A 15,713-nucleotide genomic window follows, 5' to 3' on the forward strand; every position below is an offset into this window, starting at 1 on the left:
CCTCCAGACCACCTCAGCAGTGCCACAAACTGATCACCTCCATGCCATGCCGAATTGAGGCAGAAATTAAAGCAAAAGGTGCCTCTATTAAATATTGAGTACATGTAGAGTAAATGAACATACTTTCCAGAAGGCCAACAGTTCACTAAAAATTTTTTTTTTGGTCTTATGAATGAATCTAATTTGTTGAGATTGGTGTGTTTTTGTTAAATGCGAGCTAAAATCATCACAATTAAAAGAACCAAAGACTTAAACTACTTCAGTCTGTGTGCATTGAAATTATTTAATACACAAGTTGAAATAAATGAACTTTTCCATGACATTCTAATTTATTGAGATCTACCTGTATATATTGGAAAAAATACACACTTCCCATTTGACAATCTTTTTTCAACTATCTACAAAACCTAATATTGCAACATTAAATACATACTTTTCATTCACACATGTTGTCGTCACATATTTTGTCTTTCAGAATTCAGCAGATGGAATCAAGATCAAATGTTCTAAATGGTATTCGTTTCAACAATGTCATATCAAATGTTTTATATAGAATGATTCAATATTTTTAATTCTAACTATGTCTTGTGTCAAACATCACAGAGGATCTGATTGGGACATATCAGTATAAGAGGATGTTAAGGAACAGGTGCCAGTGTATATTTGAGGGGAATGAAGAGCACAGCGGCCCCTCTCTGCTTAACAATATCTATACAGAGCTCTACATCACTGATGGTCAAAGCAGTGAGCACACCAATGAACATGAAATCAGACAGATCGAGACAGCATCAAAACATCCAGCCACATGGGATGAACCTATCAAGGCTAATAATATCTTTAAAACTTCTTCAGGATCTACTAAACAAATCCAAACTGTGCTAACCAAAGGAATCGCTGGCATTGGGAAAACAGTGTCTGTGCAAAAGTTCACACTGGACTGGGTTGAGGACAGAGCCAACCAGGACGTCCACATGATATTTCCACTACCTTTTCGAGAAATGAATGTAATTAAAGAAAAGAAAGTTAGTCTGATAAACATTCTCGAGTGCTTCTTCAATCTCAAGATAGATCCAGAAGTGTTACACTCAGACAAATACAAGATAGTCTTTATCTTTGATGGACTTGATGAATGTCGGTTTCCCCTGGATTTCCAAAACAACAGGAGTTGCTCTAGTGTGACTGAATCAGTCTCAGTCGGTGTCCTACTGACAAACCTCATCTGCAAGAACTTACTTCCTTCTGCTTTTGTCTGGATAACCTCACGACCAGCTGCAGCAGGTCAAATACCACCTGACTTCTTGGACCGTGTGACAGAAGTGCGAGGTTTCAATGACTCCTACAAGGAAGAATACTTCAAGAAAAAAATAAGTGATCCAGACTTGTCCTCCAGGATAATCTCCCACTTGAAGTCCTCAAAGGTCCTTCACATCATGTGCCACATCCCAGTGTTCTGTTGGATATCAGCTACAGTTCTCGAAAGAATGTTTCTTGATTCTGAGGGGGGTGAGATTCCCAAGACCCTCACGCAAATGTATTCACATTTCTTGATGTTCCAGATCAAGCAAGGGAGTCACAAATACAATGAGAATTCCGAAGCCGGTTTGAAGTGGGATAACCAGACCACATTGTTGCTTGGAAAGCTTGCATTTCAGCAGCTTGAAAAGGGTAATTTGTTGTTCTATGAAGAAGATTTGAGGGAATGTGGCATTGACCTTCACATTGCATCAGTGTATTCAGGAGTTTGTACCCAAATCTTCAGAGAAGTAGCAGGGCTACTTCAGGAGAGGGTCTTCAGCTTCATACACTCAAGTATACAGGAGTTTCTGGCTGCATTGTATGCATTTCTTGTGTTTGTCAACCATAAACGGAATGTCCTCAGTCAGACGACAAATGCTAAAATCATTAATACTTTCAAAAAAATGTCAGTGCAGGAATTTTTAAAGTGTGCTGTAGATAATGCTTTAGCAAGTGAAAACGGACATTTGGACCTTTTCCTTCGCTTCTTGTTGGGACTGTCCCTTGAGTCCAACCAGACTCTTCTTAAGGGACTCCTGAATGAGGTGAGTGATACTGATAGCAGCATAAAAATGATTCAATACGTCAAGGAAAAAATAAGGGACCACCCTTCAGCAGAGCAGGCAATAAGTCTTTTCCATTGCCTAAGTGAAATGAAAGATGATTCATTGGTTGAGGAAATGCAGGACTTCATTAATTCACATGGTTTTATTGGTGGAAAGCTATCTCCTTCAAGCTTTTCTGCTTTGGCCTACATATTGCTTACATCTGCAGAAGAACTGGATGTGTTTGACTTGTCAAAGTTTGTTCATCCGAGCATGTCTTCAAATGAGGGACTGTTAAGATTGCTGCCAGTTATCAAAGCATCCCGATCAGTTATGTAAGTTTGTCATGCCAGAAACTTACTCTTCCCAAGTATTTTAAACACAGGTGTGGATGCTTAGTCAGCATATTCCAAGAACACAGTACCTTAACCTGCTTTCTTTATTTCCTTCAGATTGATGTCCTGTAATGTGACAGATAAAGGCTGTTCAGGCCTGTCCTCTGTACTTAGTTCAAGTCTCTCATGTCTGAGAGAACTGGATTTGACTTCCAACAATCTTCAAGATTCAGGAATAAAACAACTTGCTGCCGGACTGGGGAATCCTCAGTGTAAACTAGAAATTTTGAGGTAGGATGTAGACTGTGCCCATGACATGTATTAAAAAAACAATGAAGTGGTAAAAATTGCCAAATTAGCAGTATCTATGGCTTTTGATTATAAAAAATAAAATTTGTTAAATGTCGTGTAGAGTTATTGTATGCACGAAAATAAAATGTCCCTGCTTCCACACTTGCCTGGCCAGAGGAACATTTGGTTTAGACAATTTCACATCATACATTAAAAAATAGCTCTTAAGTCCTAAATTATTTTTCAAAATGTTCTCCTAAAATACCTGATAATAAAAATAGACACAAAGACAGCTGTGACACACAGTTCAGAGCTATACAATAAATGTAGATAGCTCGGCTAAATTGGCTTTGGAATGACTTCCTGTCCATATTTTCCAACCTTCGACCCAACACACTTTAATAGACTTTTCTTGAGACAATGTTGCGATATCTGTTAAAACTAGAAAACTTTGAGATTATCCTTCTCTTTTTCTTCAGTTGTGAAAATTGTGAAATGGAAAACTTTAGTAAAACTCCATTTGCTGTCCATTGATTCACATTGGTATGTTGAAGAAACAACAAACATATTTTATTTGTGATTTTTCTTTTCTTTCTTGTGGTTGTAGACTTTTCAATTGCAGCATCAGTGAAAATGGCTGTGCTTCTTTGGCTTCGGCTTTGAAGTCAAACCCAGCTCACTTAATTGAACTTGATTTGACGCACAACAACCCTCATGATACAGGTGTGAAAATGCTTTCTGATGTGCTAACAGATAGAAGCTGTAAACTGGAAACACTAAGGTGGGTTCTAATATGTTATAAGTGGGCACTTAAATATATAACTTTCACTTGGGTTTACTCTACAGTGTTGCTATTCATTTTAAAATCTTTCTTGTTTTTGTCTATAATCAAATAGTAATCCCTCATAAATTTCTGTGGTATTGAGTTTCATTTTTGAACAAAGCAATTGCAGAATTACAGATTGATTTGAATAGACCATGTCCATTTAGTATCAAACACTACTTTATTTTTCTTTTGCACTAAAAATAAGTACTTGTAACCACATCAAATGCATGTTTGGTCCAGTCTACAATGTTAAATTGAGGCCATTTTTTTTAGGTTGATGGCCTGTGAACTTACTAGGAAAAGTTGTGCGGCACTGGCCCAAGCACTTCAGTCCACCTCTACTAGCCTGAAACATTTAGATTTAAGTTTAAATGACCTTCAGGATTCAGGAGTGGAACTGCTCTGTGTTGGTCTAAAGAGTCCTTCCTGCAAGCTTGAGACATTGAGGTATTACAATCAGACAAGTTGACAGTGTTCATGTGCTGAGTAGCACACGACCCACAGGATATTAACATGATGTCGATAGATGACTGATCTGATTCTGAGGAAATAATATCACATGCTTTGTATCACATGACAATTGTTCATGATTATCTCCCTTTACTATTTGCAGTCTATCAGACTGTAAAATTACAGCCTATGGATGTTCTGCATTGTCAGCTGCTTTAAAGTCAAACCCATCACACATGAGAGAGTTGGACCTCAGCATTAACAACCTCTCAGACTCAGGATTAAAGCATCTGCTCCCTGTGTTTGAAGACACACGTTTGCATCTTGAGAGATTATGGTAATAGGCCTTCAGTTTCTTTTATCATGTAATGTACATCTCACAATTAACAGAGGAGACTGGATGGAAATTTGGAGCATGTTGTTTTTGTGCTTTTCTCAGGCTGAATAACTGCAATCTCACACATGAAAGCTGTCGGATGATGGGTTATGTAAATAAACCAGAACACTCAGGTCTGAGAGAGCTGAACATCAGTGCTAATGCAATACTGGACTCAGGCTTGAAGCAGCTTTCAGTGGCACTTTGCCAACTTCTGTCAGGACTGCAGTCATTGAGGTAATACAGATTTTGATTTCTGTTCACCCATGAATGGTGAATCTGTACAATACAGAAAATGTGACTGTTTTTCCTTGAACAAAATATGTAATTTAATAAAGTTATCTTGTAATAATTGCATTACACTTTGCAGTGTAACATACTGTGGGATTACAGCAGATGGGTGTGCTGTTCTGGCATCAGCTCTCAGCTCTAACCAGTCACAGTTAAAAACACTGGATCTCAGAGGAAATAATCTGACGGATTCAGGAGTGAAGTCACTCTCAGATCTACTGGAGGATCCACAAAGTAAATTAGAAGAACTTGAGTGAGTATTTGAAACTTAGTATGTCGACAGTATACTCCTTGTGCTATGACATAATATATCCTACACCTATTTAAAAATTAGGTGTTATTTAAATAATAAGCCAGGATTGGATTATTATTTTTTTTTTTTTTTGTTGTTTTCAACAATATTCAGGTGAATCTTAAGGAAATGTTTGGGCCATATTTTGCAATGAAACAAATAGATAGAAGTGGAAATTTAAAGATACTAATTGTAGTAATAAGAATGAAGTACTATTGGTACTATTGCATTACGGTAATGAGAAACGGGTAGTGCGTAATTGTCACGCAAATTATTTCACAATACAAAATATTGCAACGAAAATGCCTAAAATATATTTTATTTCCTTATGCAAGGTGGCTACCATTTCTTTGTTATTTTTTCTGTTTGGTTGTGAAATATGACCCAGACACATTCTTAAGATTTAGTTTCTCTTTAATATTTATTTTACAATATCCCAGTACAAATGACTAATTTAAATTTCCACCTCACAGATTCATGGATGGAATAATATCCAAAAATCAGGCAGCTATTGATGATTCCCACAAACAGACAGCTCTACCTGAACATTCAACAAAATCAACAGAACAAACAACAAAAGACATGTGCGTATGCTTTTAAAAAAAACGTGACTGTTATTACTACATTTAGTGTGAGTCGGACAATTTTGCTCACTGCTGTGTTACACCAGTCCAGAAAAAGCAGACCTAAAATAAAGTTTTATATTAGATCACTAGTTAAAGTGTGACATCTGCAGTGACTGTGTGGGGACATGTTCAGTTCACCTCATTTCATCGTGGCCATGACATATTAACTAAAATGTTTAATAAAATGTTGTGGCCACAAGATCCTATTGAGGGAACAGCATCCATTTCTCGTGGGCACGAGTTTAATAAATGTAAACATCTTAAAACAATATTTTATTTTGAATGAAGAAATTATAATATTAATTATTATATAAATTATTACATTATCCTATTATTATATCAGCCATAGGCCAAGGTGCCCAGACTGTATTGCGCGCGATGTAGACAGCATTCAAATGAAGTCTATCATGAATAAATGTTACATAAAGCACATCAAATAAAATAGACCTAAATAAAACATTTTATCCATTAGCTTAAGTCCTTTAACTGATTGTCTTTTTCTGTAATATTTGTATATTATTCTTTATATTGTTTATATTTGTTTATGTTGGCTGTTATGTATTTCCCCTTTATTTCGATCTCTTTACTTAACGTTCTGAACAGTTTTGTAAATAATAGCCTACTGTGAAAGCCTGACATGCCAGTAAAGCTTTGATTATGCTGCATGACTGGAATTTTTACTGGAAGTGCAGTTTAAAGGTTGAAATTAACATATATTTAATTTTATTTATAGGCTATAACAAAAAATACTATAGTGTTTCATTGAAAAATTTATTATTTGTGTATAATTTGTAAATGAAAACACAACACGCTCATTTATCGGCACACACGGGTGTAAATACAATTGTCAGGCGTTTACAGTATTTGCAAAATAACTGGTAGCATATTAATAACAGATCATTATTTGGTAAAGCGATATGCAAGCTATAACAATATAGCCCTAACCAGTTAATTTAATATTATTATATCATAATTTATTAATATTAATAATAATAATATGGGAATATGAAATAAAAATATACAATCAATTAACAAATTTACAAGATTGTGGGATTTATAAAAATGTTTCTCCATCTCTGCTAAATGCAGGTTGCTCTGCTCACACAGTTTTGTTCACGCATTAAACTCGTGGCCACAAGAAATGTTGTTCTCTCAACACAGGATCTAAGGTGTTGTTACCTCGACAATGATCTTGTGGCCATGACATATTATCACATTCCCATGAGTTAATATGTTGTGGGTGAGTAAACCGAACATGTCCCTCCTGGTCACCGTAGACATCAGGTCTCAGTGCTGCTTATCATCTGAATTATTCAAACCGACAAGGAAAGGTCATCATGGAAACTACTTCTTGGAAAATGGCCTGGAACAGCTGTACAGATTACGCAGCATGTGCGTGACATGGCCTTATGGGTACAGAATGAATCATGCATAGCTTCATTCTTTAGCACGAACGAAATGACAAAAACATTTCGGAGTTGAGGTACAAGGGAAACTATGAGGAATAGCAGGTTTGTCAGTCAGCCACAGATACAGGTGTTTGAAGATGTGTTAATATAGATCAAAATTTATGGCTCAGTGGTAAAAGCATTGCGTTAGCAGTGCAAAAGGTCAGGGGTTCAATTCCTAGCGAACACACATACTGGTTAAAAAAAAATGTATAGCCTGTAAGTTGCTTTGTATAAAAGTGTCTGATAAATGTAATGTAAATCTGCTGCATTGTGAAACCTTTACTTTAGTGTACGTCTATATACAAATTCAAGACAAATATGTATGTACAATGTATATATACAAATATAAGATTTAGTTGATTATTATAGTTAAAACATTTTGATATCGACAGCTGCTAAATATGTTGACTTGGCAAATATTTATACAGTATTTTCTGTAAACTACAACCTCTTCTGAGATCCTAAGCATCTGACTTTATCTTTCCACTTGGAAACCAGTCACAATACCCTAGCAACGGCCTAGTAACAGCCTAGCAAAGTTAAGTCTTAGCCTAAATGCCTAGGAATGACTCAAAACACCATAATAACTATCAAGCAACATCTATATCTGTTCAAAGTATAACATCTTTTGAAATATCGAATTCAGTCACTCATCAATCAACAAAAGTTACATAAAGCTACATAAAACATGTAAGAAAATAATAGTCAATGTAGAGTGAAGCATCATTTGTTTAAAGTTTACAAAACAATGAAACGCACAACAATGATGTAAGTCTGTGTATGAACAGAAGAGGGCAGGATAGGATCTAAATTAAATTAAGACATTTCAGTGGAAATATTATTAACATATTCCTTGTGTCAAGATAGGCCATTCCTGATTTGTTTCTCTCACAAGTTTCCTGTTTTTTTTTCTTCTTTTTTGTTCAACTAGCCTAATATTGGCAGATACACAGAAAAATGACCAAGCATCATCAAGTGTTTCATTTGAATGTTTATTTATAAAACCAGAAAGAGGGCATCATTTCATTAATAGTCATTATAATTATTACAGCATATGTTTTTTTTATTTGTATTTGTTGTATTGATATTCAGTGTTCACCAAGTCTTTCTTTGGTTTGTCATAACAAACCATTCTAGATTTGGAAACAATTATAAAATGTAACTTTGGTCAAAAGTTGTGCCTTTTTGTTTAAGATATTGCATTGCGATTGGGTCTATATTGATAATTGGGTCCATCTTGGTAAAAATAAACATTTTAAATAATTACGTTCTTGCACTGATAAGTGCTACACTTGATTTATTTATGAGCGCATTTAACGCCAGACTACACTGATTTAACAGCACCTGCATGCATCTCATTCATAAAATTCATTATTTTTGAGTAACTGCACAAGGAAAGTGTTTCAAAAAGAAATTAAAAATGCAACAAAAGAATATGGTCAATTTCGCATACCACAAATAAATACTCTATTAAGGCAAAATTCATTTCTAAAACAAACAATCTATGAAAGAAGTGCATTTCATTAAAAATTCTGCTCATGCAGACATGATGCAGGCAATATTAAACTGTGAATTCATATGTAACAAAGATAAACAATAGCTGTGTTTATATGATACAGGACTTCTATAAGCCCACCTAAGTTTATCTTAAATTCTCACCAAAATGATCCAGGTTCCTAAAATTCATGCTGTTCAGCCAGTGCTGTGCTTAAGCAAAAAATACCATTAAACAAGCTACACCCAACTAACACCACCTCGAACCTTCTGAGGTGTAATGAGCAGGTGAACTGTCCTAACTAAGCTAACTGGCACCTATCACCACTTTCACAAATAAGGGTCATCACACCTGAGATTAAATGCACAATATCTGCTACTTGTAAACAATTCATTAGCCATGCAGTCAAAGTACTTGGTTTTTAAACCAACAAGAAGTTATATTGTTCATCTCAAGGTATTTAGCTGCACATTTCTCGTTCATGAATGATCATAGTCAATGTTCAAATAGTCTAAAGAAGAAGTTCAGTTTGTGATAAAGTGCAGATCAATTAGACCATAAATGAGGAAAACTGCAGTGATAATGTCTGAACCCATATGGAAAAACTAGGGAAACAGCGTTTCCATCCCACACACGGTTACATTTTGACGCATGTTTTCTGCATGATTTATAGAGATAATACAGCATGCAGCATGAGTGGGTGTGAGTTTGACGTTGACACACTGTCATGTTAAATAAATGAAGTCTTAGCTCTGTGCCTGTGTTTAAGTTATTTTTTCCCAGGGTTGCTGGGGTCATGGCTCGCTCGTGTATTTTCTTGCTGAAATATGAAGGGTTTGGGGCAGAAAGAGCACATCTGACACTGGCTGGCGCGATCTCAGGAGATACGTGAAGTGCTGCCGATAGTTTTTTATTTTTGTTAAAGACGGTTTAACCAGATGTCGCTGAGCATTGTTTGGCTATTTTATATAATTTTGTTCTTGATGATCCATGTGATATTTTGAGGAGAATCTTTCCACATGTGATGTCAGTTCCATCTTACCAATTCTAAATGAAACATACCATACAATCTTAACATGTGTTCTTTTACAAGTTGATTTTAAATATCTCATTTCTTTTAAAAATGAAAAATGATTTTTTTACCACTGGCTGACTTGCTCTTCTGTCAGATTAAACTATTTGATGAAAGTATACTCACTCTTAGGCCAGATGAGTTTGTTGAATGTTTCTTTATCCGAACATTACATCCTTTGCAAGTGAATGGGTGCCGTCAGAATGAGAGTCCAAACAACTGATAACTGGTGGACTGGAGTGGTGTGAATTACTTGTGGATTATTGTCATGTTTTTATCAGATGTTTGGACTCTCATTCTGACGGCACCCATTCACTGCAGAGCATCCACTGTTGAGCAAGTGTACAATTATCCAAATCTGATGAAGAAACTAACTCATCTTCATCTTGGATTGCGTGGAGGGTGAGGACCTAGCAGTTCTCGTTTTAGACAGTTTTTATTATTAACCATGTTTTTATGTTCTTAAACATACCGATCTGCACATTTTGCACCTTTTCCAAATAAAACACCTTTTTTTTCTGCATGCAGACTATTGATTACAAACGCAAACAAAACACGCTGTTTGTGTGGGTGGTGCATGCTTGAAAGCATATGCTACTTGTGTATGAGGCTACTTGTGTATCCATTTCTGTGCTTGGATATAGATATTGAGAGCAGCTACAGTTCGGTCTTTAAAGGAACAGTTCACCCAAAAATGAATATCACGCAGGAAAAAGAATCTTTAGCACAAAGTTAATGCTGCTCTTTTCCATTCAAGGAACATAAATGGTAACAGTGTTGCCAAGTCGTCAGTTTTATATTTGTGTAATACATCATTTAATTAAATTTAGAATTGGAGATCACTGTCAAAACAGGTAATAATGATAGTTTATAAATCTGAATCATACGTGTTTTGAGGATGAGTAAATAATGACAGAGATTTCATTTCGGGTGAACTGTTCCTTTAACTGAGAGTAAGGCTTTTAAACTTCAGTGCTGTGCTAATGCCGCTAAAGCTAAGCACAAATTCATTACAGTTTGAGGCAGTCAAATGACCAAGTACTGTATATGAAATACTGAAATAGTAAAATAATTTGAAAACCTCGCACAACAGCATGAAAGTTTCTCTAACATTGCTACCAAGGGTGGATTCATGCTTCTTCTAAAATCACACTCGCTCTATTTACAACGCCATGTAATAAAATGAGTCAATTTCATTGTTAAGCAGCTCAGATCAATTAGTAGAAAACGGTACAATTGTAAACGTATGCAGAAGTTCGTCAGACATGAGAACAGGAGATGATAGTACGAGAGACTGTGAAGTCATATTTCTGATGCTTGACTGACTGAAGAGGCCACTCGATACTTTAAAAGTGTCTGAAACACCTTCTGAAAGCTCAGCGCGCCCGACGTCACCCTACACACTGAAGCACAGCATGCAGAAGGCCAGCGTTTCGCTCAGACAGGCCATGTGTGATCCTGAGAGTGACAGTGAACCGACGAGAGGACGACGGATGGCTCAGATCTGCGTCTGCAGCGGCTGGACGGGGTGGACGAGTGTCGCTGGGGGTTTGGACGGGTGCTGAGCTTTGATGCCTCTGCTCCTCATGTACTGGAGGAACTGATCGGGGATTTCCGCAAGAACGTCTTTGGCCAGACGGGCCATGCTGAGGATGTGATTCCCGCGGCGATCGATGTAGTCTCGGAAAGGAACGAACTGAGGAGGAATCGGAGAGAGATTAAGGAGAAAAATTCCTCTAGTTGGTAAAAATGAGTAGAACTCAAATTTAATTGAAACCAGACTTGAATTATGTTGTACATGTATAGTCTACTTCAAAACTTTACTTGCAGATAATATCATATTTAACACAATGTGCACATTTAAATCCTATTCTGTCATGTTTTAAAGATGTTTTGACTATGATTATGGATTATACCTCTAAGGAACCGCTGAACTTTGAACCTCAGCCTTCCTGTGCACTGTAAAAAATGACTGTGATTTTAACTGTACAAAACTGTGAAAATGCTTCAGTACAAACCTGTTAAATGGTTAACTGTAATTTCCTGTAAAATTTACAGGGAATAACCGTAAACTGACATTCCCAGAACTCTCTGAGTTGCATTTCAAATTTTGTTTGAATTTGATGTTTTTTTCTTTGAAATAACTGTTTCTTCTTAGCTGTTATGTTTATTAGGGTTGTATGTTACATATAGTGTTGTTATATTAGTGTTTATTGCACATTTCAGTTTAATGAGTCTCACCATGATGATGTTAACTGCTTATTTGAATGACACTCTGCACTTTCTATGTATCTCATTATTTAAAAGCTGCTTGTGTTGGGCTTTGTTTCATCACATGACTTTCTCATCACCACTTGTTTTTGGTGGTTAGCAGTGTATTACAAAGGTACAAAACCGATTTCAGTACTTCACTAAGTTGCTATATTAATGTAAACATAAAATGGTGTTACCATATTTTTTATGGTATAAAACCATTGTTACCGTATTCTTTTACAGTATAAAACCGTTAAACCTAATAGGGTGTTACCGTATTTTTTACAGTATAATTCTGGCAACCACAGCTGCCGTTTTTTTTACTGTATATTTTACTGATTACCTTTTACAGTGTGCCCATGCAGTTTTGTGACAGGTGTTATGTATTATTACATTTAAAGTTCATATTCACAATCTTCATTACGAATGTGTAATTATAAATTGACTTCTATACATAGGATTCAAGTTTCAAAAAATGTTCAGTGCACTGTACATTTAACATTTTTGATTGCAATTAACATGCAATTAAGTGTCAAATTATATATATATATATATATATATATATATATATATATATATATATATATATATATATATATATATATATATATATTAATCTTTCATCCAAATGAATGAATTCTTAACACGTAAGTAGTTCAGCCAAAAATGAAAATTTGTTCAAAATTTACCCACCCTCATCCAAGGTGTAGATGAGTTTGTTTCTTCATCAGATTTGGAGACTAGTGTCATTGCATCACTGTCTCATCAATGGATGCTCTGAAGTAAATGGGTGCCATCAGAATAGAGTCCAGACAGCTGATAAACACCTCACAAGTAATGCACACCACTCCTGTCCATCAGTTAACATCTGGTGAAATAAAAGGCTGAAACAAATCTATAATTAAGGCGTTTTAACTTCAAACCATTGTTTATTGCCAAAATATGAGTCCATAATCTATAATGATGCTACCTCCAGGAAAAAGTCCATCATTATCAACTGTTTTGGCTTGTAAAATGAACATGCAGGTTCAGCTTCAGGTTAATTGATGAACTGGAGTCAATACTTGTGGATTATTGTGATTGTTTACCAGCTGTTCTGACGGCACCCATTCACTGCAGAGGATCCATTGGTGAGAAAGTGATGTAAATTTCTCAAAATCTGATGGAGAAACAAACTCATCTACACCTTGGATGGCCTGACATTTTCAGCAAATGTTCATTTATTTGTGAACTATTCCTGTATTGCTATGTTGATGGTTAAACCTTGAAAAATATGATGATCATAAGCTAAACATTTATTTTCAGTTCTGCACACATGCCTGCTCGGCCTCCATTTATTTACTGTATACCTTTTTCCCGATTGCTTTTTATTACCACATAGTCACTGAGAGATGAGTCAAAATTATTGTCGGTGATCATCAATGATGAAGACGCTGTAGACATTAGGTTGAAAAGCGCCTAGAATATTGCTTTACTATTTCTGTTCAGGGATACTTGATATACAGGGCTGGAAACTCACCTGCACGATGTCTCTCTCCGCAAAGCGACCCCTGGATGATATCCTGACCTCATCGCCATCTAGTTCAATCATCTCTGTCAAATGGAAGAAAATGGCACAGAAAAAATGATCCTATGTTGCTTCCATTTGGCTCAGACTGTTATAGTCAAGTGTGCTATCATTGGATTTCATGAGTTCAGATACAGCCTTTACTGCAGCAGCTGAAATGAGTTCAAAGAGCAGATCATGACTGCTGTGAGATAATGAGAACACAGGGAGCTGCATGTAAATGAGCTTTATCTTCATTAAAGGAAGAAAGTATTAACCTATATACAAACTGTCAGCCCAGAAGAAACTTAAAGGTACAGTCACAAATTTATTTAAAAAAAAAAGGGCGGGAAAAGAGGATGGAAACTTCGTTTGAAAACTTTGACTAAAATTATAGGTGGGTTTATGTAAAATAAATTAAAATGTTAAAATATTATATTTTCAATATGGGTCTTTAAAACAAAAACGATGGCAATGAATTAAGGGGAAATTAACTTTAGCATGAAGTCTTTAAAAAATATTCACTAAATGAACTTTACATTAAAAAAGAAAACCTTTGAGCACAAAAAAAGCATTAATGCAAATAAACCATATAATCATGTAGTCATAAAGCAATTTGCTAAATGAATCACATTTTTGTTTACTTTCCAATTACATCATCTTGTGAAAAATCTCCAATCTTTCATAAATAATACCAACACTATCAGTGAGTGTAAATCATTCTCATTAAGTTTGATATTACCAACAAACAAAATATGCAATCTACAGCAGATGAGGCAGTGATGACAGCTGACACGAAGGAACTGGATCACACTTTTCAGATGAAAGGAGAGGTACAGGGTTATTTAGGAAATCAACTGATAAGCCAATGGAAACATGAAAGCTCCTATAGCACATACTCTACTAATGACGTTCTGGAGACTGATTGGTCTCACAGGAACATATGTGAACCAGGTTTCTCTTTTGATCTGATCTGCTCTGCTGGACTGGATTGATATCATATCACACATCATCAAAGACATATGCATTTCTCTAATCTTACCATCAAACTCAGCTGGCCCGACCCCAACGATGATAATTGACATGGGAAGACTCGAGGCCTTCAACAGAAGGGAACAGTTCATTAAAACAAGACCACCAAGAATACCCTCCTCATATAATTCAGTATGTGTGTAATGAAACATGCACAAAACAGACTTCTGATCGCAGTAATACAATACAACATCTTGCGTTCCAATCAATCTTGGAGACACATGAGGCACTTTCCTCAAAAGTGAAAGTGATATGACACGTGGCCAAGTATGGTGACCCATACTCTGAATTAGTGATCTGCATTTATACCATCTTAAGTGCACACACACAGCAGTGAACACACACACACACACCCGGAGGAGTGGGCATCATTTATGCTGCGGCGCCCATGGAGCAGTTGGGGGTTCGGTGCCTTGTTATTGAAGGTGGAGAGAGTGCTGTACATTCACCCCCATCACCCACAATCCTTCGAGAGAGAATCGAACCTGAAACCTTTGGGTAACAAGTCTGACTCTCTAATCATTAGGCCATGACTTCCCCAAATAGGGTGCGAACTGATTTCATTTTAAACATTTAAATGACTGTGATCCCTGTAAAATGATGATTAAAAAAAAAATAATGGGCAAAAATGCAGTATTTAGCAGTGTCCCGCATTTTATGTTCAACTCTGTTACCGCATGATTTCTGCCTATTAAAAAATGTGCATTCAATTCCATTTTATAAAGTTTTGAAGAAATTGTGAGTGGATTTCTCAAGCTAAATCAGTCAAAACTGTTACTGAGTCATATAAATAAATAATACTCTTGCCAATATTATTTCCAATCATATTTTATTTTTTAAAAACTAAAAAGCTTGGGTCTCCTACTGAATGATGACTTAATTTTGGCTAAATATACAAATACTGTACGTAAATGTTTCTTGCAGTCCTGTCATGCATTCTGGAGTATGCAAACTTTTTATTCAGCTTTCCTGTTTATTTAAAGTCTGAACCTTACTTCACAAAGTATTTAAGCACCACAGGGTGGCTGCCATAACTCTTAAATGTGAAATATGAGTCCCATTCATTAAGCTAAGGTAACTTGTCCTGTTTGAGTGTAAACGGCTCAGCTATCTGCACACTGACACTTTATGAACAACTCCTGTCACAGCCTGCACAATATATCACATATCAGCATCTCAGTTCACCTGCTTTAAAGCAAAGACAAATGGATTCAGTTTGACCTTTTTTTTTGTCTATTTCTGTATTCTTCAGCCAATTTATAATTGGGTGTAAGTTCTTTTCTTTTATTCAGCACATTCATTCACAGTCTAATTGTT

At 35.9% G+C, this 15,713-nt stretch overlaps 3 protein-coding genes across 3 annotated transcripts in view; 2 read left to right on the top strand and 1 right to left on the bottom strand.

Annotated features, from left to right (window-relative positions):
- Positions 1-485: 485 nt before the first annotated feature.
- Positions 486-3,443, top strand: LOC127946916 (protein NLRC3-like). Its single transcript, XM_052543730.1, has 4 exons — positions 486-513; positions 604-2,395; positions 2,513-2,686; positions 3,440-3,443. The coding sequence occupies exons 1-4, from the start codon at positions 486-488 to the stop codon at positions 3,441-3,443; spliced, it is 1,998 nt and encodes a 665-aa protein (XP_052399690.1).
- Positions 3,444-3,789: 346 nt separating this feature from the next.
- LOC127946917 (ribonuclease inhibitor-like) lies at positions 3,790-6,426 on the top strand. The gene is made up of 5 exons (XM_052543731.1): positions 3,790-3,959; positions 4,126-4,299; positions 4,402-4,575; positions 4,709-4,882; positions 5,395-6,426. Exons 1-5 carry the CDS (start codon positions 3,790-3,792, stop codon positions 5,519-5,521), a joined length of 819 nt encoding a protein of 272 aa, XP_052399691.1. The 3' UTR covers positions 5,522-6,426.
- A 1,582-nt stretch (positions 6,427-8,008) lies between these two features.
- Positions 8,009-15,713, bottom strand: part of LOC127947131 (copine-8-like) — a 57,747-nt gene continuing 50,042 nt past the window's right edge. Inside the window, exons 18-20 of the mRNA XM_052544121.1 lie at positions 14,407-14,464; positions 13,338-13,411; positions 8,009-11,261 (exon numbers count right to left, since the gene is read on the bottom strand). Coding sequence (XP_052400081.1) covers positions 11,064-11,261; positions 13,338-13,411; positions 14,407-14,464 — 330 coding nt within the window. The 3' untranslated portion in view covers positions 8,009-11,063. The remainder of the gene's footprint in view (positions 11,262-13,337; positions 13,412-14,406; positions 14,465-15,713) is intronic.

This window comes from Carassius gibelio, chromosome A25 (assembly GCF_023724105.1).
Source record: "Carassius gibelio isolate Cgi1373 ecotype wild population from Czech Republic chromosome A25, carGib1.2-hapl.c, whole genome shotgun sequence".
In the NCBI taxonomy this organism is placed as follows: Eukaryota; Metazoa; Chordata; class Actinopteri; order Cypriniformes; family Cyprinidae; genus Carassius; species Carassius gibelio.